Source organism: Podarcis tiliguerta (assembly GCF_965153285.1).
Source record: "Podarcis tiliguerta genome assembly, chromosome: 7".
NCBI lineage: Eukaryota > Metazoa > Chordata > Lepidosauria > Squamata > Lacertidae > Podarcis > Podarcis tiliguerta.
Genome location: NC_139540.1, coordinates 21,875,825 through 21,900,288, shown reverse-complemented (window position 1 = coordinate 21,900,288; position 24,464 = coordinate 21,875,825). Strand labels below are relative to the sequence as shown.

Sequence of the window (24,464 nt, the reverse complement as noted above, 5' to 3'; positions counted from 1 at the left end):
GGGTGTAATTCAATGTCACACTCTTCCAATTTTTCCATTTCAGATTGTCAGACAGAACAAGCCCCCTTCATCCCCAGCACACTGTTCTGTGGCTTCTCCTGGCTACCCCAGAGCTATTTTGGGGGGCTGCAGGGGGCACAGCAGGGAGAGAAATGGGAAAGTCTTGTATAAGCAGAAATCCTTCCTCAGACAGTGAGGACAGTGAGCTTCTGCTGACAGTGCTCATTAGGTGAATCCTGCCCATAATCTCCAACATATAATATTTGAATACAGTATACTGTACATCTATACTGTACACTCTACTTGTTCATTGATTTTAATTTCAGTCTTGCCTGCATCTTTACTGAGATTCAAGGCAAGTGAATTTAAAGTAGTGATGGAGCTTTGCTTCAATCTTATGTCTGCTGAAAAGAAAATTTAACAAATGTATTTATGGGAAATTGTATATTAAAATTAATAAATGGGTGGCTTTTTAAATTAAAAAAATAATGCCAGGCATTGTTGGCATCTGTCTGTCTTGGTAGATACTGGATGAGTGCGCCTTTGGGGGTGAGGTCAAGCTGTTGGAAGGTTGCAGCATCTGCTGTGACTGTAGAGACCGATGTGGGAGAGGCATGTTTGACTGCAGCTGGGGCAGATGAAGGCATCCAGTTGTGCTGTTTCAGATGAACCATGGCATTTATTCTCTCTGTGCTCCTCCAAGTGGTCATTTCTCCTCTGGTCACTGCTATGGATACATGACTTGACAGCCTGTCTCCAGGCACTGCAGTCATCTGCAAGGGATTCCCACGTGGCAAGGTTAATGTTGCCAGCCTTCATATTTGCAGACATCTTTGTAACACAGAGTTGGTCTACCAATTATCCTGGTGCCAAAAGCCATAGAGCACATCCTTGGTGATCCTGCCATCTTATATGTGGATGTGACCAAGCCAGTGTAGACAGGACTGCAAACATGTTGGAATGTGGGCTTGGAAAAGCACATATTTGTTTGGAATTCTGTCCTGCCATGTGATACCCAAAATCCTCCTGATGCATGTTGTGTCACTTCCTTAGGTTGTAATTTACAACTCACTTCCATAAAGCAGCATGCTCAACATGCAAGTGTGGTAGACCTTCATATTGGTATTGGTTGTTAGCATCTCATTTGCCCATACCATTTTTGAGAGGCAAGCTATTGTCCTAGCTGCCTTGACAATACGCTTACCCAGCTCAGTGCTGATGGAGAAAATGCTGGTTATGGTGGAACCCAGGTAGACAAAATTGTCTACCACCTCAAGTGTGGGGGGTATTTGCACTGTCCTGACCCAGGATGTTGGTCTTTGTCATACTGATAGTAAGGCCAAACTCCCTGCAGGCTTGAGCAAAATGGTCAGTGAGTCTCTGTAGAGCTTCCTCGGAGGGCACTGTCAAGGCTGTGTCATCTGCAAACAACATCTCTTGGATAAGGACCCATTGTACTTTTGTCTTGGCACAGAGATGTACCAGGTTGAGCAGACTCCTGTTGCTCCTTGTATGGATGTCCACACATTTTTCAGTTGAGCTGAAAGCATATGAGAGCATCAAGGGGAAAAACATGCCAAAGAGGGTTGGAGCAAGAACACAGCCCCTTTCCACATCGCTCTTTATAGGGAAGGTGTCTGAGGATTAGCCATCATGTTAGATGGTGTTGCACATGTTCTTGCGGAAGGACACAATCACCTTGTGAAGCGTAGGTGGACACTCTATCTTGTTGAGCATTGTAAATAATCCTTTTCAGCTGGCAAGGTCAAAGGCCTTCGTCAGGTCTATGAAGGCAACGAACAAGGGGTGTCCCTCTTCTCAACATTTTTCCTGCAGCTGGTGCAGTGAGAATATCATGTTGACTGTTGACCTCTGAGCTCTAGAGCTGCAATGTGACTCGAGATAGACCCTGTCAGCTAGTGACTATAATCTGTTGAAAACTACACTGGCAAAGGCTTTCCCAACAGTACTCAGCAGGGAGATCCCACTGTTGTTGTTGCAGTCTTGGTGGTCACCTTTGTTCTTGTAGAAGGTCACAATGCTGGATTCACACATGTCTTGTGTCATGGATCCTTGTTCCCAACACTTCAAGAGAAGGCTGTGGAAGTGTGTCATGAAGGAAGAATTGAAACCGGCTTTCAGCATTCTCTAGGAACAAAGCAATACCAGTACTGGACACAAGGTGGTGCTCCAGCCTGTGCCATGAATAGCTTCCTCTCTTTACTATAACATTTTAATGCTTAAAAATGTATGCATGCACGAGGTGTTTGCTTTTTAAAACAGACCACATTATAGGTTCTTTAAAATTTATATATGCACTATAATTTAATCAGGTGTTTTTTTGCTTTAATACAAAAAGTTATAACATAATTAAATTTAAGGCAGCAAATGTATACAACAATTATTTTCTTTCCATACAATTTTGTGTGTTTTATCCATTCATTCATTTCTTTATATTATATATAGACTTCCTTTCACAAAAAAATCTTCAAAAGTTAATTTACCACCGGACAAGGTGGTGGAGGCAGCCTGGGTTTAAATATCCCAGCAGTGGACCAGAGTGAATCCTTTTGCCTCATTCCTGCTTGCTCCTGGGCGGAGTCCTGTAGCCTGCCCACCCATGATTGGCCAAATGTTGGGCAGGTTTGCACCCACTTCCCAGGCTAGTGAGAGGCCAGTTTCTGGTGTCGCAGCAGCCTGGGAAAACACCTTGCCTCCATGTCCCATGCTGACTTGTGGTGCATGGGGTGCGCCATCCCACATAGGTGTCTGACTCTGAAAGTGAGCATCATTCTCAGGTGCCTTCTCTATAAAGAGCACTTTGAAACAGGGCTATGTTCTCACCCCAACTCTCTTTGGCATATTCTTCTCCCTCTTGCTCTCATATGCCTCCAGTTTGACTGAGGAGAGTATGTACTTTCATTCGAGGACTGATGGGTCTGTTCTACCTGCTACAAAAGTGCTGCAGGTCCTTATCCAAGAAATGTTGTTTGCGGATGACACAGCCTTGACAATGCACTCGGAGGAAGCTCTACAGAGACTCATTGACTCATTTTACCCAAGCCTGCAGGAAGTCTGGCCTTACCACCAGCTTAATGAAGACCAACATCCTGGGTCAGGATGTCATCAGCACTCCACACATCAGCAGTGGTGACCACAAGCTTGAGATGGTGGACAGTTTTGTCTACCTGGGTTCTACCATAACCAGCAAACTTTCTGTTGAGGCTAAGTTAGACAAGCATATTGGTAAGGCAATGGCTCACCTCTCCAAAAAGGTATAGGAGAATGTGATGCTAACTATCAATACCAAGATGAAGGTCTGCCAGGCTTGCATGTTGAGCATGCTGCTTTATGGAAGTGAGTCATGGGCAACTTACACCCACCAGAACCAATGCCTCAATGCCTTCCACATGCGCTGCATCAGGAAGATTTGGGGCATCACATGGCAGGACAGAATTCAAGAACAAAGATGTGGTCTCCCAAGCCCACATCCCCAGGCATGTTTGCACAAAATGGAAAATGGCAGGATCCCCAAGGATTGGCAGACCAACTATGTTTTATAAAGATGTCTGCTAACGTCACATGAAGGTTGGCAACGTTAACCCTGCTGTATGGGAATCCCTTACAGGTGACCACAGTGCCTGGAGACACAGTCAGATTGTGGGTCCACAGCAGTGACCAGAAAAGAAATGACCACTGAGAGAAGTGCAGGGAGAAGAAAAGCCATGGTGCATTTGTAACAGCAAAACTGGATGCCTTCATCTGCCCCAGTATCTATTCCAGGTCTCTACAATCTCAGTAGGCACTGCAACTCTCCAGCGGTTTGTTTTTATCCCCAATGGCACACTCTTCCATTGTCTGTCTCTCGAGATGGATGCCAACTAAACAGTTGAACCTGAAGTCAAGTTGAAGCTAGGTTGAAATGGATCTATAATCTTCTTCTTCTTTGGTGATCACTCATGGCCAAGTAAGATTGTCCTCCATGAATCACCAGGTGTTCTTTAGTTCCCTGGTTCTTCTTTGTATGCTGTGTAGCTCCAGCATACAATTGATTATCTACCTTATTTAAAACAACTTCATATTTAAAAAACAGATGAACAACAGTGGGACTTACCTTTCCTTTTAAAAATTGTTCTCTATTCACACATTTTGTTTGTTTCATTTGACATCTCGTTCATTTTTTCACTCTCACAATACTGTTGAAGAATCCAGTCGGTTTTGTTACCCTGCTTTTGATAGAAGTTAAATTGAAAAGCAATTTATAACATAATTATGTAAGTGTAAGTGATGCTGTTCAGTCAAGACATAAAATTTGTGTGTCCAACTTTTTCCAGCTCTTAGAGTTTGCATTTATTCTCCCGTCACTAAAAGAGGCAAAAAGGGCAAAAAACAAAAGCAAGCTGCACAACTATATATCCGTTCCAAAATTCACCTATATTATGTAGAGCTCACCATTCTTCCACTAGTGCTGGATGGATTTGTAGCAAGGTTATACTAAGTAAAAATGTGGCTATAGTGTGCTTTGCAGCATCATGTGGGTATGTGAGATAAACTTTAATGCCTCACAGAGGGAATAAAGAGAAACTGGGCCTATGCCCATGCTTGACAAAGTGTATGAACAAATTGCATAGTGGGACTGTAGAAGCATGCTCTAGTTGCCTGTAGTGCTTCCAAACATTTAATGAACATTTAATGTACAGCATACATTCACAAATTCCTATGTTGCTGTTGTTTTAAAAATCCAATAGAACACATAGGATTATCCAATGAAGCACATTATCCATTACTCTTTAATATCAGGAGGCAAAGACTGCATGAATGTACGTAATGAATTTCCAGAGGCATTAGCTGTGTTAATCTGCTGCAGAAAAACAACAACAGAGAATCTTGTTGAAAAAAATTGTCCAGTAGCACCTTAGAGATCAACTAAGTTTGTTCTGGGTATAAGCTTTTGTGTGCATGCACATTTCTTCAGATACACTGAAACAGAAGTCACCAGACCCTTATATATAGTGGGAAGGTGGGGTGGGGTTTTTCTCAGGAGGGTAGTAGGAGATGGGCAATTGACTCAATGGGTGTGGTAAACCTGTTGATGACTGTTGTTGTTGTTTAGTCATGTCCGACTCTTCGTGACCCCATTCCTGTCTTCCACTGCCTCCCACAGCTTGGTCAAACACATAACGACTGTTATCAAATCCAAATCCAAACTCTTCTTATGACGACTGTTAACAACTGCAATTAGTCCTACAGGAAAAGACAAGTGATAGTATGCAGATGACCAAAAATAGCTTTAGCATATGTAATAAGACAAGAATCCAATATCTCTGTTCAGACCAGGTCTCTCCATCGTTTTCAGTTTTAGTAATAAGTTGTAATTCAGCAACTTCTCTTTCAAGTCTGTTTCTGAAATTCTTTTGTAATGAGACAGCTGCTTTGAGATCCTGTATTGAATGTCCTGGGAGACTGAAGTGTTCTCCTACTGGCTTCAGTGTCCACACAATGTTTTTGGCATCAAAATGCCAGGCCCCGTTGTCAATGACCCATTTGTGATATGCCATTCCAACCTGGAAACACCCTAACAACTTTATTATAGTATAAACTTTCATAGACTACAGTCTATCAGTTGCATCAGAAGTATTACTTTGAGTTACAGGTGTGTAACTCAAACACACACAGACACAGTCGAGGGTGGAATTACAAACTGTCAAAAGGAAATGAAACGCAGAAAGTACAGACTGTGATGATTAGGTTATTAAGAGTGACCATAAATACTTTCTGCATTTCATTTCCTTCTGACTTTGCTGGTTAGAATTCCCCCTCCCAACTGTGTGTGTCTTGAATAATAGAATTATAGAGTTGGAAGGGACCCTCAGGGTCGTCAACAACTGCCTGCAATGCTGGAATCTCAACTAGCTCATACATGACAGAAGGCCACCCATCCTCTGCTTAAAAATATCCAAGGAAGGAGAGTCCACCATCTCTCAGTGAAGTTTCTTCATGTGTGTGTGTGTATGTGTGTGTGTGTGAGAGAGAGAGAGAGAGAGAGAGAGAAAGAGAGAGAGAGAGAGAGAGAGTGTACACATTCACTTCACACTCTATACTTCCCAGCCCTTCCACCCCTACTGGTTAACTCTTCCTCAGCTGGCTAAAGCTTCTCTCCCCTGTGATTCCCATGATGATTGGCTCCATGCTGCTATTAAGTTTTTCCAAAGCTTAATAGTGGCCTACATTTCCCCTTGTGCTGTTCAGCTAATTGGGGAACAGCTGAGAGTGATGGAAAGGGCACTGGAGCCCCACCTACCCCAGGCCTGCTGCTTGCCTGATCAGTGGGATACTATGTTGTGAGCCATTAAGGTTAGGCAGAGTGCCAGTTCTGAGAAAGAAATAGAAAATAGCATGTTTCTACTTAGTGAGCATGCATGGGATTGCACTGTTGTAAAAACACTTGTTATTTTATTGATGGACTAAGACGCACCTGTGTGTGATCTAAAATATGATTAAACACACTGCAAAACTTCTGGGTTAAATTATTTTCCTATATATTTTTGTTAAAATTGTAATGACTATTATGAGGAAGTGGTGTTTAAGAGGCTGTTTCTGGATAACTAGGCCTATATTTGGCACATACTTGGTTTTCAATAGCCTTTGTTTTCCACCTTCTGGGAAACTAATACACATTTCCTCTCTTACTTAGGTAATGTGGGTATGTAACTCGTGCCGAAAACAACAAGAAATCCTCACAAAATCCGGAGCCTGGTTTTATAATAGTGGAACAAATACACCACAGAAGCTTGATCAAGAAGTTTTTAGAGGGCTGCGTAACGAAGAAGCACCTCAGGAGAAAAAAGCAAAGCTGCATGAGCAATCCATATCAGGGTTGGAACGAGGTAGATCTCAAGGGCTCACAAGGCAAGACTCCATAAACGGCTCAGGAGGGAAGGTAGCAGGTGACACGGCAGACAGGTAAGGAATTGGCTCATTATACTTCAAAAAAGGAGTTGTCACATGTTTATGAGTCATATTATCTTTGCATTTCTTTTTCATGTTTAATAAGTTGTTTCCTCTAAGCAGAATATAAAGAAGCATTTATTTTCAGAAGTATGCAAGGTCTGCATTATTATTTCCTTACCATTTATATTGGGATGATTCTGTAAGTGAGCATACACTTTTCTGTAAATTAGGAAGGGCTCCATTTTGCCTTTGTGGAATGAAAAAAGCCCAAAGTTAGGCCATTAATTCTGCAGCATAAATTAGATAAAAGATGCATAAAAATTGGAATTTTCACTAGTTCAAAATGTCAGAGATTTATCTCTCTTTCTACATCTGTGTATGTGCTGAGAGAATGGATTTTATACATCTGAGGCCTAAATCAGAAATACATTAACTGCTCAAAGGGGACTGCTAATCTGCATATTTTAGTTGGGTACAATTTAAATTATTTTTTCTCAAACTGTACTTTATGAATGTTCTGCACTTATTTCTTAGTGGTCTTCTTCTTAATATATTTCACACTGGTGGAAAATACCTCTAAACCCTATTAAAATATTGGTATATGTGTCTAGGAATCATACAAGTTGAAAAGCCTAGTGAATTTTCTCATTGTTTCTTGAACTTTGCTACTGTTTCCAGCTCATTTACAAATTTACCTATGCTGATATGATGACTTGCAGCAGAATCCTATACATGTTTACTCAGAAATGAGTCCCATTGTGGTCAGTGCTATTCATTCGCTACTAAGTTGATGGCACAATAGTGTTGAAATTCTGTATCCACTTACTTGGGAGTATGCCCCATTGAACGCAGTGGGACTTTTGACTAGACATGTAGAGAATTCAACTTTAAGAATGGTCATTTGAATTCTATGGACTTCAGATAGGCATCTGTAGGCTATATGAACTATCTCATGCTCTACATCTAGTTTATAAATAATGCTGACTGTACTTTTAGCTTTGATTAAATTAGATACTTTATCTTTAAAATAACAAACTCTTTCTAGCCTTTAAAATCTGGATTGGCTATTAACGCAATTCTAACTATGTTTCCTTTGACTTAAGTCCTACTGAATTCATTGGAATAAATGGGGTTAGGATTGTGGCCTTAGTTAATTTTTTGTTCCTTTTTAGCTGTGATTGTCATGAAATAGAATTCTTGAAAAATGTAAGCAAATCAAGCTTTTTTACTAGAACCTACCAGATTGAACTGCTTCTTTGCTCATTGTCCTTTGCTCAATTTTAAATTGGCAGGTCAAATACTGATTGGCTGCAAGTGCTCCTTAATTATATTCGTTGTCTTGAGAGACACAACATAGTGTCTGGCAGCTGAATTCATTGTTAAAGGGTGATAGCACAATACTATTCATCGCTAATATTTTTCTTAAATATGTACAGAAGATGGAATCTTGTGGGCTCTTCATTTTTACAAGAGAGACTGCGGAGCTGTCAAGGGTATAATTCTAAGTGCTTTGGCTCAAGTATTGTAGGGAGACTGAGACCACAGAACTGTTGTGGGGAGAAACCAACAATGTTTGCTTAAGACCTTCCTAATACTCTTGGCTACAAATCTCAATATGCCTTTGTACAGACATAGTTGTTAACAATTACAGCTTGGTTCTACTTTGTTACAGAAGTCAGCAAGTGACAACTCTGAGACTGACATGGGAAAATGGTTTGCGATTATTTTAGACTGGAAGGTCAACATCAGTAAAACCTTAGTTTATAAACCAGTACATTTAGATAATGGATTAACCAATTCTACAGGCAATATGTATTCAAGTACAGTAATTATTATCTAATTATCCAGATTATTAAAGTCTGATTTTAAGCCACTTTTCTTAGCTCCCTAGTGCTTTTAGTTGTCCCTTGTGTTTATTTACTTAAATATTGCATTCATATTCCACCTTTTCTCCAAGGGGGTGTGGGTGGTTCAGCCCCTCCTCATTCAACCCCCACAACAATCCTGTGAGGTAGGTTAGGTTGAGAGGCAGTCACTGGCCCAAGGTCACTCAATGAGCTTCATGACATTTAGAATAGAAATTTATTGTCATTGTCCGTATATACACAGTATACACAACAACGAAAATCAAACACCCACCCAAAGACCGGCTTCACATACACATTTGCACGTACCTCCAACACTCTCATCCCATTCAGACATAATCTATAAAACATACATAATCCAGAATATAACATGACCTATTAAAAGCATAACATGACCTAAACCCTATCTCATTCCTTCCTACTCCCTGCTTGCTATTTCTTACAACTGGCCCTGAGATCATTATTTAGTGCAATCAGAGCTCTTGGATAGAAACTATTCAGAAGACGTGTGGTTCGTGTTTTCATTGTCCTATATCTTCTGCCCGAAGGCAACAGTTCAAAGAAGTTGTGAGCAGGATGGGTGGGATCTCTCAGGATATTGTGTGACTTCTTCAAAGTGCGAGACGTGAAGATCTCATCCAGGGTTGGTAGCTGGAGCCCTATAACATTCTGGGCGATTTTTGTTATTCTCAGTAAAGCTTTTTTATCCGTTTCAGAGCTGCTTCCATACCACGATAATATACTATAGGTTAAGACACTCTCAATGGTACTGTGATAATAGGACAGGAGTAGGTGCTGAGATAGATTCAGTCCCCTGAGCATTCTCAGGAAATACAACCTCCCCTGCACCTTCCTCACAACCATGTTAATATTTGCAGTCCATGAGAGGTCCTCAGAGATATAAATGCCCAGGTATTTAAAACTACCAACCCTCTCCACCTCCTCGCCATTTATGTGCAATGGTAAAAATACACTTTTCTTTCTCCTAAAATCAACTATGAGTTCTTTGGTTTTTTTGGTGTTAAGCATGAGATTGTTTTCTTTACACCATTGAATTAACCCCTGTACTTCTTTCCTATAAGCAGTCTCATCGTTCTCACTAATGAGCCCCACCACTGTGTCGCTAATCTGTGAAACAATCTTCCAGCAGAGATTTGACACCTGATTTTGGGGTGTCTCTGAAGACTTTTTTTTTATGATGACAAGCATATGCAGTTTAAAATTTTGAATGATTGCTCCATACTGCTTTTAATGATTTTCTTATTATATTGCTACAGTGCTTTGATGCTTTTTATGAGAGGGTGGTATATAAATATTATTATAAATATGAGAATGGAAAGCTAAATCCTGATAACTTGAAACTGACCATGGCTTACAAATTTGCAGAAGAATAACCCGATCTGTGTGATGCAGGCAGGGGTGGCTAACCCTTGGCTCTGCAGATGTTATACTCTTCACATCTATATTCTCTAACAATTGGCTATACTGGCTGTGGGTGATGGAAGCTGTAGTCCAACATGATCTAGAGGACATCGTATTGGCTACTCATAGGGTAAAATCTGAATTACAATGATGGGAAAAAGTTTAGGATCTTTTGTAATGTAAAATTTGTTGTTGTTTAGTTGTGTCCGACTCTTCGTGACCCCATGGACCAGAGCACGCCAAGTACTCCTGTCTTCCACTGTCTCCCGCAGTTTGGTCAGACTCATGTTGGTAGCTTCGAGAACACTGTCCAACCATCTCCTCCTCTGTCGTCCCCTTCTCCTTGTGCCCTCAATCTTTCCCAACACCAGGGTCTTTTCCAGGGAGTCTTCTCATGAGGTGGCCAAAGTTTTGGAGCTTTAGCTTCAGGACCTGTCCTTCTAGTGAGCACTCAGGGCTGATTTCCTTAAAAATGGATAGGTTTGATCTTCTTGCAGTCCACGGGACTCTCAAGAGTCTCCTCCAGCACCATAATTCAAAAGCATCAATTCTTTGGCGATCAGCCTTCTTTATGGTCCAGCTCTCACTTCCATGCATCACTACTGGGAAAACCATTGCTTTAACTGTAGAGACCTTTGTCTGCAAGGTGATGTCTCTGCTTTTTAAGATGCTGTCTAGGTACCAGTATTTCCCTATACAGTGGTACCTTGGTTCTCATTCTTAATCTGTTCCAGAAGTCTGTTCCAAAACCAAGGCACACTTTCCCATGGAAAGAAATGCAAAATGCTCCATCTCGCTGTTCTGGCTTCGGGGCCAGCCTTTCAAGCCTCCGCAGGGCAGCGGGGTGCCTTCACCCCGCTGCCCTGTGGAGGCTTTGCGCAGCTAACCCCAGAACCTTTGAAGCACAGCACGAGGTCCCGCTGCGCTCCAAAGGCTTCAGAGATAGCCACCTGAAGCCTTTGGAGCGCAGCGGCACCTCGCGCTGCGCTCCAAAGGCTTCATGCAGCTATCCCTGAAGCCTGGAGAGCGAGAGGGGTCGGTGCGCACCGACCCCTCTTGCTCTCCAGGCTTCAGCGAAAGCAACGTGTGGCCTCCGGAGCATGGAGGGAGGGCTCCCTCTGCGCTTTGGAGGCTTCGCGTTGCTTTTGCTGAAGCCAAGCAGTCTGCATTTGCTCCATAGGACGCACAAACATTTCTCCTTCATTTTTGGAGGGGAAAAAGTGCGTCCTATAGAGCGAAAAATATGGTATATCCATCGTAGCAGGATCATTGGTATTAAAAACTGTGCTGTACCACACTATGCAAAGATTCACCCATGAAGTAATTTGAAAAAGAATGTGTGAAATCACTCTTTGAAAAATAACGTGTGATACCGGACAACATCAAAACTTGCTTTGTCATCTGGTAAGTGATGCTTCACACTTGCGGGTTATACACGTCACATATGAAAATGCATATATGAATTTATCCTAAGTCTAGTTGTTTTAATGAGAAATAAAAATATCTGTTTCTGAGTACTGTCAGAACTACTTTTGTTGCTTTGAAAATTATGTTGGGAGAAATATATCTTATCTTAAATATCACTCTGGCAGTGCAATATACAAAGACGTATCATAATTGCATCATTTGCAGATTGACTACTGCCTAAACAGTTTGACTTACGAATCGAGGTCACAACATCCCAATCATTAGAATATGAAATAACATGAATAGATATTATTGCACCCAGAATATGCTGCAAAGGAACCTTTCCCGGGCAAAGATTTTGGCAATGGACCCTTTTCATTCTCTATGGTGCTACAGCTGTCCTTCCTGAATTCAGTTACATGCTACAGTAGCCAAGCAGCAGGTACTGATTCCATACTCAGCATGTACAAAACAAACACTGCTTTGTTCTAGACACCAGAAAGACTTGAAAGTTGCCGAGTACTTCTGAATCTTAATTGTTTTAAGGGGAAATGTCAGATTCCACCTATGTGCTAATGTGATGATTATAGACGGAAGTGAGTATGATTTGCAAGTAATTTTATCAATTCATCCTACATAGATAATAAATTGGCTTGGATTCGAAAGCTGCAATTGTATATACGCCTGGGAGTAAGCCTTGTAAATTCAGTGGGATTTAATTCTGAGTGGACATACATAGCATTGCACTAGAAGTTGCTCCTTCATTCACATGGGGGGGGCATAGAGAGAGTTAACCAGCTCTCCCTTTCATCTGAAGCCCCTCACATTATATTCTATGCCTTTACAATGGACTCCATAGCTTTTCAATAAGCCTAGGAGACTGCAGAGGGAAGGGGTGGGTGAGAAAGTTCTGTTCCATGATCCCAATATCATCACCTGAGGCCCTTTTTCATGTGCCTCCTCCATAAGAGGTCCAGAGGATGACAACACAAGAGCCAGCCTAAATAAACTACTGTGGCTACGAAAGGAGCTTACAGAGGAGCTGAGATTTAAGCAGGGAATGTATAAGAAATGGAAGAAAGGAGAAATTACAAAGGAAGAGTATACACAAGTAGCCAACAGTTGCACAGAGAAGGTTAGGCGGGGTCAAAGCTCAGAATGAATTCAGGCTTGCAAGAGAGGATAGAAATAATAATAAAAGGTTTCTTTGGATATGTTTGAAGCAAGAGGAAGAACAAGGAAGTAGTAGGTCCCTTGTGTGGAGAAAATGGAGAAATGCTATTGAGTGACAAGACAGAAGGCAGAACTGCCCAACACCTACTTTGCCTCTGTCTTGAGCCAAAAGGAAAGTAGTGCCCAACATGGTGATAACAGAATAAACAATGCAAGGAGGGAGCTGCAGCCCATTATAGGAACAGAGGTGGTCGTGGAACATCAAGCAAGTTATAATGGATTCAGATCTCCAGGGCCTGATGACCTGCACCCAAGGATACTAAAGGAGCTTGCGGATGTAATCTCAGAGCCTTGTGGAACAGATGTCATCCTGGAAAAAAGTGACAAGTGGGGTGCCACAGGGTTCTGTCCTAGACCTGTTGTTCAACATCTTTATAAATGGATGAAGATATTAAGGGGAAGTTCATCAGATTCTCAGATGACACCAAACTGGGAGGGGCAGCCAGTTGCTACTGAGAACAGAATTGTGATTGAAGATGACCTTAACAGATTGGAGAACTGAGCCAAACTAGCAAAATGAATTTCAATAGAGACAAATAACAAGCTGCACCAATGTAACATAGGGGACACCTGGATTGCTAGTAGTACTCGTGGGAAGACCACAAGGTTACAATGAGACACAACAGTGTGATGCAGCAGCAAAAAAAGCCTATGCTATTTTTGGCTGCATTAACAGAAGTATAATGTCCTGGTCAAGGGAAGTAATAGTATCCTTCTATTTTGCCTTCCCCTTCATGGAAGGGGAAATCGAGGCAGTGAGAGATTTTACTTTCTTGGGCTCCATGATCAATGCAGATGGTGACAGCAGTCAAGAAATTAAAAGACTCCTGCTTCTTGGGAGAAAAGCAATGACAAACCTAGACAGCATCTTAAAAAGCAGAGACATTACCTTGCCAACAAAGGTCCGTATAGTTAAAGCTATGGTTTTCCGAGTAGTGATGTATGGAAGTGAGAGCTGGACCATAAAGAAGGCTGATCACCGAAGAATTGATGCTTTTGAATTATGGTGCTGGAGGAGACTCTTGAGACTCCCATGGACTGCAAGAAGATCAAACCTATCCATTCTTACGGAAATCAGCCCTGAGTGCTCACTGGAAGGACAGATCATGAAGCTGAGGCTCCAATACTTTAGCCACCTCATGAGAAGAAAAGACTCCCTGGAAAAAACCCTGATGTTGGGAAAGATTGAGGGCACAAGGAGATGGGGACAACAGAGGACAAGATGGTTGGATAATGTTCTTGAAGCTACCAGCAAGAGTCTGACCAAACTGCGGGAGACAGTGGAAGACAGGAGTGCCTGGCGTGCTCTGGTCCATGGGGTCACAAAGAGTCGGACACAACTAAATGACTAAACAACAACATTTTGCCTTGGGCAGACCCTACCTGGGGTACTGTGTCCAGGTCTGGGCACCACATTTTAAGAAGGATATTGACAAGCTGGAACATGTGCAGAGGAGGGTGTCAAAGATAATCAAGGGTGTGGAAACCAAGCCTTATGAGGAACGGTTGAGGGAATTGGATATGTTTAGCCTGGTAAAGAAGAAACTGAGACGAGATAATGAAAGCCATCTTCAAATATCTAAAGGGCTGTCACATATGGAGTAAGATTGTTTTCTCCTCCTCTGGAGGCTAGATTCAAGGTACAACAAATGGGATTCTGACTAAACACCAGGAAGAACTTTCTGACAGTAGGAGCTGTTCAACAGTGGAACAGACTCCCACTAGATGCTGGACTCACCTTCCTTGGAAGTTTTTAAGCAGAGATTGGATATCATGAATGTTTTAGCTGTGATTACTGCATTGCAGGGGGTGGGATTAGATGACTCTTGAGATCCCTTCCAACTCTACAATTCTATTTCTCTTGTCATTATGAGGGACTTTAATTTGGTATAGTATACAATGTAAACTTGGAATTTAGTACTGCCTGTGATCAGTAGATTGAAAGTTAGATTGTTGTATTCATTTGTTGTAAACTTCTAGATTCTAGGTATAAAGAAGCACTAATTCTAGATTCTAGGTATAAAGAAGCACTAATTCACACAGGGAATGCAGATTATAGAAAAATAAGAAAGAGAAGCTCAGAATCTGGAAGGTAAAAGAATCAGAAGAAAAGCAGGAATGAGCAAAAGGTTTGAGGAACCCAAAAATAAACTTAAATGAAATGGATGTAAATAATGGTTTTGGCTTCAATCATTCCTTGTATCATTTTGTATCATTTTGTCCACCTAGCTGTGGATGATGAACTGTTAACTGATAATTTATTGTGTTAAAAATAACCTCTTGAGTAATATAGAACTAAATATAGATATTTCTTTTCCTAAATGAGGATTTTGGACTCTTGGTTCCTGATAGTCACAACATGCTTTGTCAGTCTGTTCTTGTCTCAGAGCCAAATAGCTTACCTATCTTTCTGGCTCATTTTAAATATACACATCACATGCAGAGTCACTATCTCTATAGTTGAACAAATAACAAAAAAGCAGCTAATGTAAATAATAAATGGAGACAGAACAAAAATAATATTTCATTACTACTTGCATGGAGCATTATGGAGCACCTTTAAATAACACACAGAGAGAGCAGGACTTTAGTTTCTCTTATATACAAGATTAAGAGATGGTGGTCTCTGTTGGATGTAATGCTAAAACATAGTTTAGTGTTATGAAAGTGAGCTGCAGCTAGTCTTGATCTTGCATACTCCTTCCTTCCTTCCTTCCTTCCTTCCTTGTGTCCACAAGGTGGAGTCTGGCAAATTTTGCTTCGATTCTAGATTAACCACAACCTGTCCTGACATCAGAATGTAGACAAACTGTGATCAGTCTTAACTATGACATGTTGAAGCAAACCAGTATCATGGTTTATAAAGCTAGGTTATTTCATTTAGTTGTAGTTAAGATTATTCATAGTTAAAAATGGCTAAATCATGGCTAATCTAAAACAAGAATGAAAGCTTATGTGTTTCTTGCAGCTGTGCTAGCAAAGGAGAAGGTGTGTATGTGTGTGTTTGTGCACATGACCCAGAGGCTCACTGCAACTCATTCTTACAATGATAAACCAGGGTGACTTATCCAATGCCCTCTGGAAAGCTTCATAACTTACTAGGAATACAAAGAATGCAAGATAGACAGACAGACAGATAGATAGATAGATAGATAGATAGATATAACATATATGTTGGTCCCACTCTATGAATGCTTGCTATGAGACTATTCATTTATCTGAACACAGGGAATCCAAACATTGCTATATGCACTGCAGATTCCGTGTTCAGGAACGCATTATAAATTTTCCTATAGGATTCAATGGAAATTGTTGACTTGTTATGAGAACAGAAATCATTGACTCATTATGTGAATTTTCGCCTAACAAGTGATTTCCAGGGAACACATTGTATTCATAAAGTGGGAACTGCATACATGCCAGATTATCATGCATGGCCATGTGAGAATTGCTAATCTTTCCAGGGCCAAACAACAATTTGTTGAAAAACAAATCAAGCTTGGGAGGAAACACAAAAAATGGCAAGCTTTACATTTATGATGGAAGTGAGTCAGGAAATATAAAGGTGAAAGGAAGACTCATAATTTATCATGAATCAAATTAATCTTGTGAGAGGGGGAAAATCTGGTGAGAATAGTTTGCCTTAATTGGAATTTGACAGATGGTGAATGAGATATCAGTTCGGTATCCTAAACCTGGAGGATGCTTCAGTCATATGTTTTTCACATCAATTTTTAAAGCAGAACTAGGAGTGGAACTTCCATTTTTCACTTAGTCTCCAAAAGGTTTAATTAACTTGAAGTGTTCAGAATTAAAATATTTTCTTTGCTTTCCTGTTGTATTGCTACCATATAATATATATTAAATACTAGCAGTGAGTCGTGTGCTTTACAGAAAAGAGAAGTTGTAGTCTTATATTAGACAAGATGAGAATACTTGAGTAGTGCAGATGGGTGAGGGGAGAGGGAGTTCAGAATGGAGGCAGAAATAAGTTTATTTTCTAAAGAGATACCATGCCACATAGCTCCATAGAGCCCTCAGGGCAGAATGGAATATTAAAAAGCCTAGCAAACAACTAGTTCTTTCCTAAACAATTACAAACAGGAGACCAGTTAATATGTGTTTCAGAAGTAAAATTTCCCTAAAATTGTTTGGATGAAACTGTGCAGTCAAGTTGATAAATACTGTATTTTAAGTGCTTGCAAGATTAAATATTGGATAATATGTGTTTCTAGCTATTCAGTCTTGGCAAAGAAAAAAGGATAGCATTTCCAGCATTGCAAAGGCTGCTCATGACAAGCCATTATTGCCTACCATTTATAACTTCAGCAAGACCTTGCTAATCCTGAAGCAGGCAAACATCCATCCTAACAGATGGACATGACTCTGGGGTGCCCATTGGCACTCTATGCATAGGAAATGTGTGGTTGTGATAATCATGTACAAATGATGAAATAGCTATTTATTCTCAGATAAAAGAGGAAAATGACACATGTTATTATAAGCCAAATTTTGAGAGATGCTGATTCCTCCTCACCTTTCTGAATAAAATCTCAAAGTACCTTAAAAAAAAAGAAAAGTTAGCAAGATAGAAAGAGTTATTTTGTGGGCCACATCATATGCACAATGCACAGTAACAGAAATATATGTTTCATGTGTCCTACACCAGTGGTTCCCAATCCTGCCCCACAGACCACTTGAAAATTGCTGAGGGTCTTGGCAGAGCACTTGGTGATTTTTCTGCCTGTTGTAGCAATTGTTGTGCTAGATGCTATATGATCCTTAGTCCAAATCATGTCTGTAAAAATACAGCTATCTGAATCAAGTTCATCTGCAGACCACTGTTCGGGAACCCCTGCCCTACGTAAACTCCGTCATGTCTGATGAATTCATACGTGCAGATCAGATCACATATCTGTAGGAAACTACAGTTTTTATGTAGTGTGCTTATCTAGCAAAATAGATTTGTATGCATTTGCCATACATGTTGGAGGGTGCACATAGCTTTCCATGTGAAAATTATTTTTATTCGAAAATTTCATAATGTTTGAAGCAGCACAGTATAGCTCAAAGTTTAAATTGTTAACCAGTGGGAAGTGCTTTTAGATGACCTGAAATACATTCCTCCAGCTACAGCTAGAGTCAGTAATCGGGAAAATGTGTTTCATATACCCAAGGCTATGAAGAGCTATCTTATACTGAGCTAGACCAATGATCCATGCAACTCAGTATTGTCAACCCAGATTGGCAATATCTTTCAGATCCAGCTCTGCAGTGTTTCAGGCAGAGGGACTGCTCTGCTCTACTGCTTGGAGTCCCTTAATTAGATATGTTGAATAAAACATATGCATAGAAGTATATTCTATTTCATTTAGCTGTATATGTAATATGCTTGAATATCTTTCAGTGTGAAAACTTGTTATAGAACTAGAAGATAAAGAATTTCAGCTGAAAATTGTCTGTTTCTCATTTTTGAAACAATAATGATTTACGGTTGAATCTGTTCCATGTATCATCTCCCTCCCTTGCCATATATAACGTTTATAAAATAACACACAGTTTCTCTCTTTGAATAAAGAAAAAAACGTAATATAATTTACTAGTTGGAAATGTCTCCTTCTTTGGGAAAAGCTACTAATCTGGGGAAGGGTGGTTACAAAGATGGAGAAGGATGGAGTTCCATGACAAACATTCCTGTTTGTGCCGTGTAAGTACTTTTCCACTACTAGCTGAACAAGTAGTCTACTCCTTCAGATGGTATAGACAAAACTGTCAGAAGGTTTTTGCGAAGCTTCCAAACAATCAACAGGTAGTCATTAATTAGAGATTAGTTCTGTACACTTATAGACATCTGCTGACAACGTATCATTGGAGGTGAAATTTGTTTACAGGAAAAACATTTTTTTTCAAAAATAAAAGCAATACCAGAACTTAATCAAGTTCATGTTTGCATTTGCAATCAAGGAAGAGTGTTCACATTGTTAAATAAACTGAATACTGTAGACAAATGATTCTGAAATCTTAATTTCAAAATGTTACCCTAGTTGTCAGTGATGGTTGCTTGGTGTACATTAAAATTATAAGTGACATTTGAGGCAAAATAGTGCCAAAAACAGCCCCCCCATACTTCATACCTTATTTGAAAATAATATAATGAGTAGAAGTAGAAGTAGAAGCATGTTGGTTTCTTTATGGATACAAATGATTACAGAAATAACATCATGCAAGAATGAATCAAAATAATGAGCTAAGTGGTTTTTGGTTTTTTATAGTATTTACAGTTTAGGGACCCATAATGATTTTATAAGCAAACTGGTACCAGTAAACCCTCTGCTGTGAGGTGATGTATTCATTTTTGTCTGTCAAGTAGCTTGTACAGATGCTGTTGTCCATGGTAATTAATAGAATATCAATGAGAAAAAGACCAACTTGCAGCGCTAATATAACTATCTAGGTGATTTTATAAGTAACTTTATAAATCAATATTATGCTGAGTTCTCTCTGTTGATCACCAAAGAATTCCTATTGACTCTAGTAAATTCCAGGGCAAATAGTTCAAATTAAACACCTTAACTAACCCTTAACTTACCAGCAAACAAATTGAATGGCTTTTTTCAAACTTTTGTTGTTGTTGTTTAGTCGTTTAGTTGTGTCTGACTATTCATGACCCCATGGACCAGAGCACGCCAGGCACTCCTGTCTTCCACTGCCTCCCGTAGTTTGGTCAAACTCATGTTGGTAGCTTCAGGAACACTGTCCAACCATCTCGTCCTCTGTCGTCCCCTTCTCCTTGTGCCCTCAGTCTTTCCCAACATCAGGGTCTTTTACAGGGAGTCTTCTCTTCTCACGAGGTGGCCAAAGTTTTGGAACCTCAGCTTCAGGATCTGTCCTTCCACTGAGCACTCAGGGCTGATTTCCTTAAGAATGGATAGGTTTGATCTTTTTGCAGTCCATGGGACTCTCAAGAGTCTCCTCCAGCACCATAATTCAAAAGCATCAATTATTCGGTGATCAGCCTTCTTTATGGTCCAGCTCTCACTTCTATACATCACTACTGGGAAAACCATAGCTTTAACTATACGGACGTTTGTTGGCGAGATGATGTCTCTGCTTTTTAAGATGCTATCTAGGTTTGTCATTGCTTTTCTCCCAAGAAGCAGGCGTATTTTAATTTTGTGACTGCTGTCACCATCTTTGGCTGCAGAGAATATAATCAATCTGATTTTGATGCTGCCCATCTGGTGATGTCCATGTGTAGAGTCGTCTCTTGTGTTGTTGGAAAAGAGTGTTTTGATGACCAGCTTGTTCTCTTGACAGAACTCTATTAGCCTTTGCCCTGCTTTGTTTTGAACTCCAAGGCCAAACTTGCCAGTTGTTCCTTTTATCTCTTGACTCCCTACTTTAGCATTCCAATCGCCTATAATAAGAAGAACATCCTTCTTTGGTGTCATTTCTATAAGGTGTTGTAAGTCTTCATAGAATTGGTCGATTTCAGTTTCTTCAGCACCAGTGGTTGGTGCATAAACTTGGATTACTGTGATGTTAAAAGGTCTGCCTTGGATTCGTATCGAGATCATTCTGTCATTTTTGAGATTGCATCCCAGTACAGCTTTCGCCACTCTTTTGTTGACTATGAGGGCGACTCCATTTCTTTTACGGGATTCTTGCCCATAGTAGTAGATATGATGGTCATCCGAACTGAATTCGCCCATTCCCGTCCATTTTAGTTCACTAATGCCCAGGATGTCAATATTTATTCTTGCCATCTCATTTTTGACCACATTCAACTTGCCAAGATTCATGGTTCTTACATTCCAGGTTCCTATGCAATATTTTTCTTTACAGCATTGGACTTGCCTTTCGCTTCCAGGCATATCCGCAACTGAGCAACCTCTCGACTTTGGCCCAGCTGCTTCATCAGCTCTGAATCTACTTGTACTTGTCCTCCGCTCTTCCTCAGTAGCATGTTGGACGCCTTCCGACCTGAGGGGCTCATCTTCCAGCATCATAACTTTTATATGCCTGTTGTCTTTGTCCATGGAGTTTTCTTGGCAGGGATGCTGGAGTGGCTTACCGGTTCCTGCTCCAGGTGGATCACATTTAGTCAAAACTCTCCACTATGACCTGTCCATCTTGGGTGGCCCTGCACGGCGTAGCTCATAACTTCTCTGAGGTATTCAAGCCCCTTCGCCATGACACGGCAGTGATCCATGAAGGAGTTTTTTTTTTCAAACCTGTTTGCCAAAATGTATTACATCATGTTTGAAATGGAGTTTGAAATAGAATTCACATATTTTAAAGTCCTCAAAATATAATACAGTGGAACTTCAGCTGCCGAACGTAATCTGTTCTGGAAGACTGTTCGGCTTCTGAAATGTTCAACAACTGAGGCACAAAGGCCTGTTGGCAATTTCCATTGAGAAAATTGAAAAACACGCTGTGGAAGCCATTCAACTTCCAAGGCTCATGCAAAAACGGAAGCAATTACATCCAGGTTTTGGGTATTTGATTCCGAAATGTTCAGCTTCTGAGATGCTCGAAAACCAAGGTTCCACTGTACTCTTCTTTCTAAGTGGGGTTAACTCTGAGAGTAGATAAATAGGTACCGCTGCGGTGGGAAGGTAAACATTGTTTCCGTGTGCTCTGGCTTCCGTCACAGTGTTCCGTTGCACCAGAAGCAGTTTAGTCATCCTGGCCACATGACCTGGAAAGCTGTCTGTGGACAAACGCCGGCTCCCTTGGCCTGAAGTGAGATGAGCATCACAACCCCATAGTCACCTTTGACTGGACTTAACTGTCCAGGGGTCCTTTACCTTTTACCTTACTACATTATTTTCATTCTATTTCCAGCCTAACAATTGGTTTTGTATCCAAAATAAAATAATTTTCAATAAAAAGTAAGGTGAATGACTTTGAAATATAGAACAGCAGCTTTCAAATGGCAAATAACAATCACTACACTTTTTTATGAAATGTATTTTTTTTAGCTCAGAGACCAAGGAGTGACCAAAGGAGTTAAAACAAAAGAGAGATTATTCTACATGTAATCATAATGTATAACTATAGAAATTCCATATATTAAATTACAGTCTTTTGCTGAACATAAATACAATTGCTGAACAGAAATAGTAAAAAACAAAACAAAAACAGTTCTGCAGAATAATCCTATGCATATTTATGTGGAAGTAAAGCCCACTGTGTGGAATGGAGCTTACTTCTAGCTAAGTGTACATAGGATTAAATAGGTTTTTGCCCTCACTATATTAATATTTAATAGAGATTTTTCTTGTGTGAGACGGGTGGGAAATGAAGAAAAAGAAAAACAAATGCAATGCAATAAGATAACCACCTTGCTTCAAAGAGTCTTCAGTGAGTAATACATTCTTTTAACATAAGTTGCCAGTTTGTGTTCTGTATCTAAGGAACACATTCTGTTTTTGCCTACTGGTTTCTGCACTGGGAAAGCTGGGTAGCTGGCCTGGTCTTCAGTGTTATCACCAGGATCCTTAGTCTGGGTCATCTTACACGTCAGCTTGTTTCTGGCTGGCAGATCATGTAATTTAATCTCAACAGTATTAAATTAGAGAGTGCCACAAGCCTTCTCCAGCCTGGTATTCAGAAGCTTAAGGGAACAAGATTGGAAGAGCCTAATAGTGTCCTTTGCACTCCATCACCCTGCCTGGTCTTCTGAATATACACACATATTCCAGCCAGCAGGCGATCCCTGACCAGCAGTGTCTCTCTTTTGGAATCACATTTTCAAGATCACAAGAGCATTGATCACCTTGTTGGTAGTAAGTTATAGAAGAGGAATTGGGGCAGAGATAACTGCAGCAAGGCACCATTGCTTTTTCGGGGAAGCTGTTGCTGCCATGTATTCAACTACTGGACCATTTGCTACTTTTTCTGAGTCCGAGGCTCTTACCCATCTCTGTGGCTCCTCTTGAAAACATCTACTCTTCTCATTGCAACATGGTACAAATAAGTAATGCATTTTCTTGAATAGCCCTTCAAATATCACTGAATTGGCCTGACCCACTTTTACTTCCAGCTCAGTCTTCAAGGCAACCTGAGAGGAAATGATAGGTTTGTATATGGTTGATGGAGTGCTTCAGAGGCAGCTACTCTGTTCAGAGCTTCCAGAAATTATCTCCCCCAGGCAATCTGGCAAGCCCCCTCTCTTGCTGTCTTTAGATGTGTTGTGAAGACCTGTAAGTTTTTTATGAGTCAATCTTAAGATCTTTATGCTAACTCTGAATTGAAACACTGATTTAAAGCTTATTCTATGGTCTTCCATTCAATACAACTTAAAACAGCTTTAAAAGGCAGCACAAAACAGTCCCATCACCTGAAGTGGGTAGCAGTTGCTTCCTGTCATTCCCTTTCCCCCCTCTTCCACACCTCACCTCATTTTCCTTTGTTCTTCTCCTCTTCCTGCCTGCCACCACCTTGCAGTTGTTGCTGCTCCTGCTCCTCCTGTCCATATTGCCACCTCCAGTTTGGGGCCATTCATACCCCTCGGCGCTGTGTTCTACGGGAATGAGGCTGTTCCTCAGAATGAGGCATTGTGGCTGAGGCAGGCACAGAGGGTGTCTGCTGCTTTGCCACTATAGCAGCAAAAATAGTTCAAACTTTAACCAAGTTAAACTAAGATGGCCACGTGTTTGCCACATTCGTGGCAAAGTGGCAGCAGTGATGCAGGCACTCTCCATAGTCACCTTAATCACAATACCTCACTCTGAGGAAGGGCCCCTATTTCACAGTAAGGAGTGGTGGGCTCAGATAACCCTTTTGGAGTGCCGCCATCCAAATCCCTGCAACAGGTGACTGCACTTCACAGCAGGCAGATAGCCAGACATTTGTGGATGTGATGGCAACTGCTTCTACAACAGGCAGACTGACTAATGACTGAGCTGTCCATAAACTTCTGTTGATCAGCCACCTGAGACATATGTCTCACCATGCTTAATTATAGGGCCCTCCCTGTTAAAAAGGGCATCAGTCAAATTAATGCAGGAGAAAGCTACCAGTGGCTACTAATCATGGTGACTATATATTATCTCAAATAATGGAGGCAGTATGAGTGTGGAAAACTGCTATTTCACTCATGTCCTGCCTTTGGGCTTCTCATAGGTATATGGTTGGTGACTGTGGATGGGCCTTTGGTCTGATCCAGAAGGGCTCTTCTTATTTTTAGTATTGCTTTTATAACTCATATTGTAGGCCACCTTGCAAAGACTTTCTCTTAAGTGAAATATAAAAAAACCTTCATCTTATTTATGCCAATCATACTCTGTGTGCTTTCTATCTTCTGAAGTGGAATTCCACCTTGTTCTGTGAGCCTTTCTGCACCTAAAAAATACATCAGCCGAGTCCCTAAAAAAGGAAAAAAAGGAGGAAGCTGTTTGCTTTAAGCATACAGGCTACTAGATAGTTGCTGTACTAGACAGTTGCTGGATAATAGTTAAATTAATAGCAGTAGTGTTGCTTTTTAGTTAAATTGCTGCTGAAAGAAAAGTCAAAATATTTATTGAGTCCATTATGTACTTTTATATTGTGTGCTCTCTAATGGGAACATAGCTATTA

The 24,464-nt window shown here is 40.7% G+C and overlaps 1 protein-coding gene across 43 annotated transcripts in view; it reads left to right on the top strand.

Annotated features, from left to right (window-relative positions):
• RIMS2 (regulating synaptic membrane exocytosis 2) overlaps positions 1–24,464 on the top strand; it is a 348,259-nt gene that overhangs the window by 81,537 nt on the left and 242,258 nt on the right. For all 43 annotated transcript variants that reach the window (XM_083450342.1, XM_083450382.1, XM_083450375.1 and 40 more), the window contains one exon: positions 6,695–6,963. In XM_083450342.1, the coding sequence (XP_083306468.1) occupies positions 6,695–6,963 (269 nt within the window). The remainder of the gene's footprint in view (positions 1–6,694; positions 6,964–24,464) is intronic.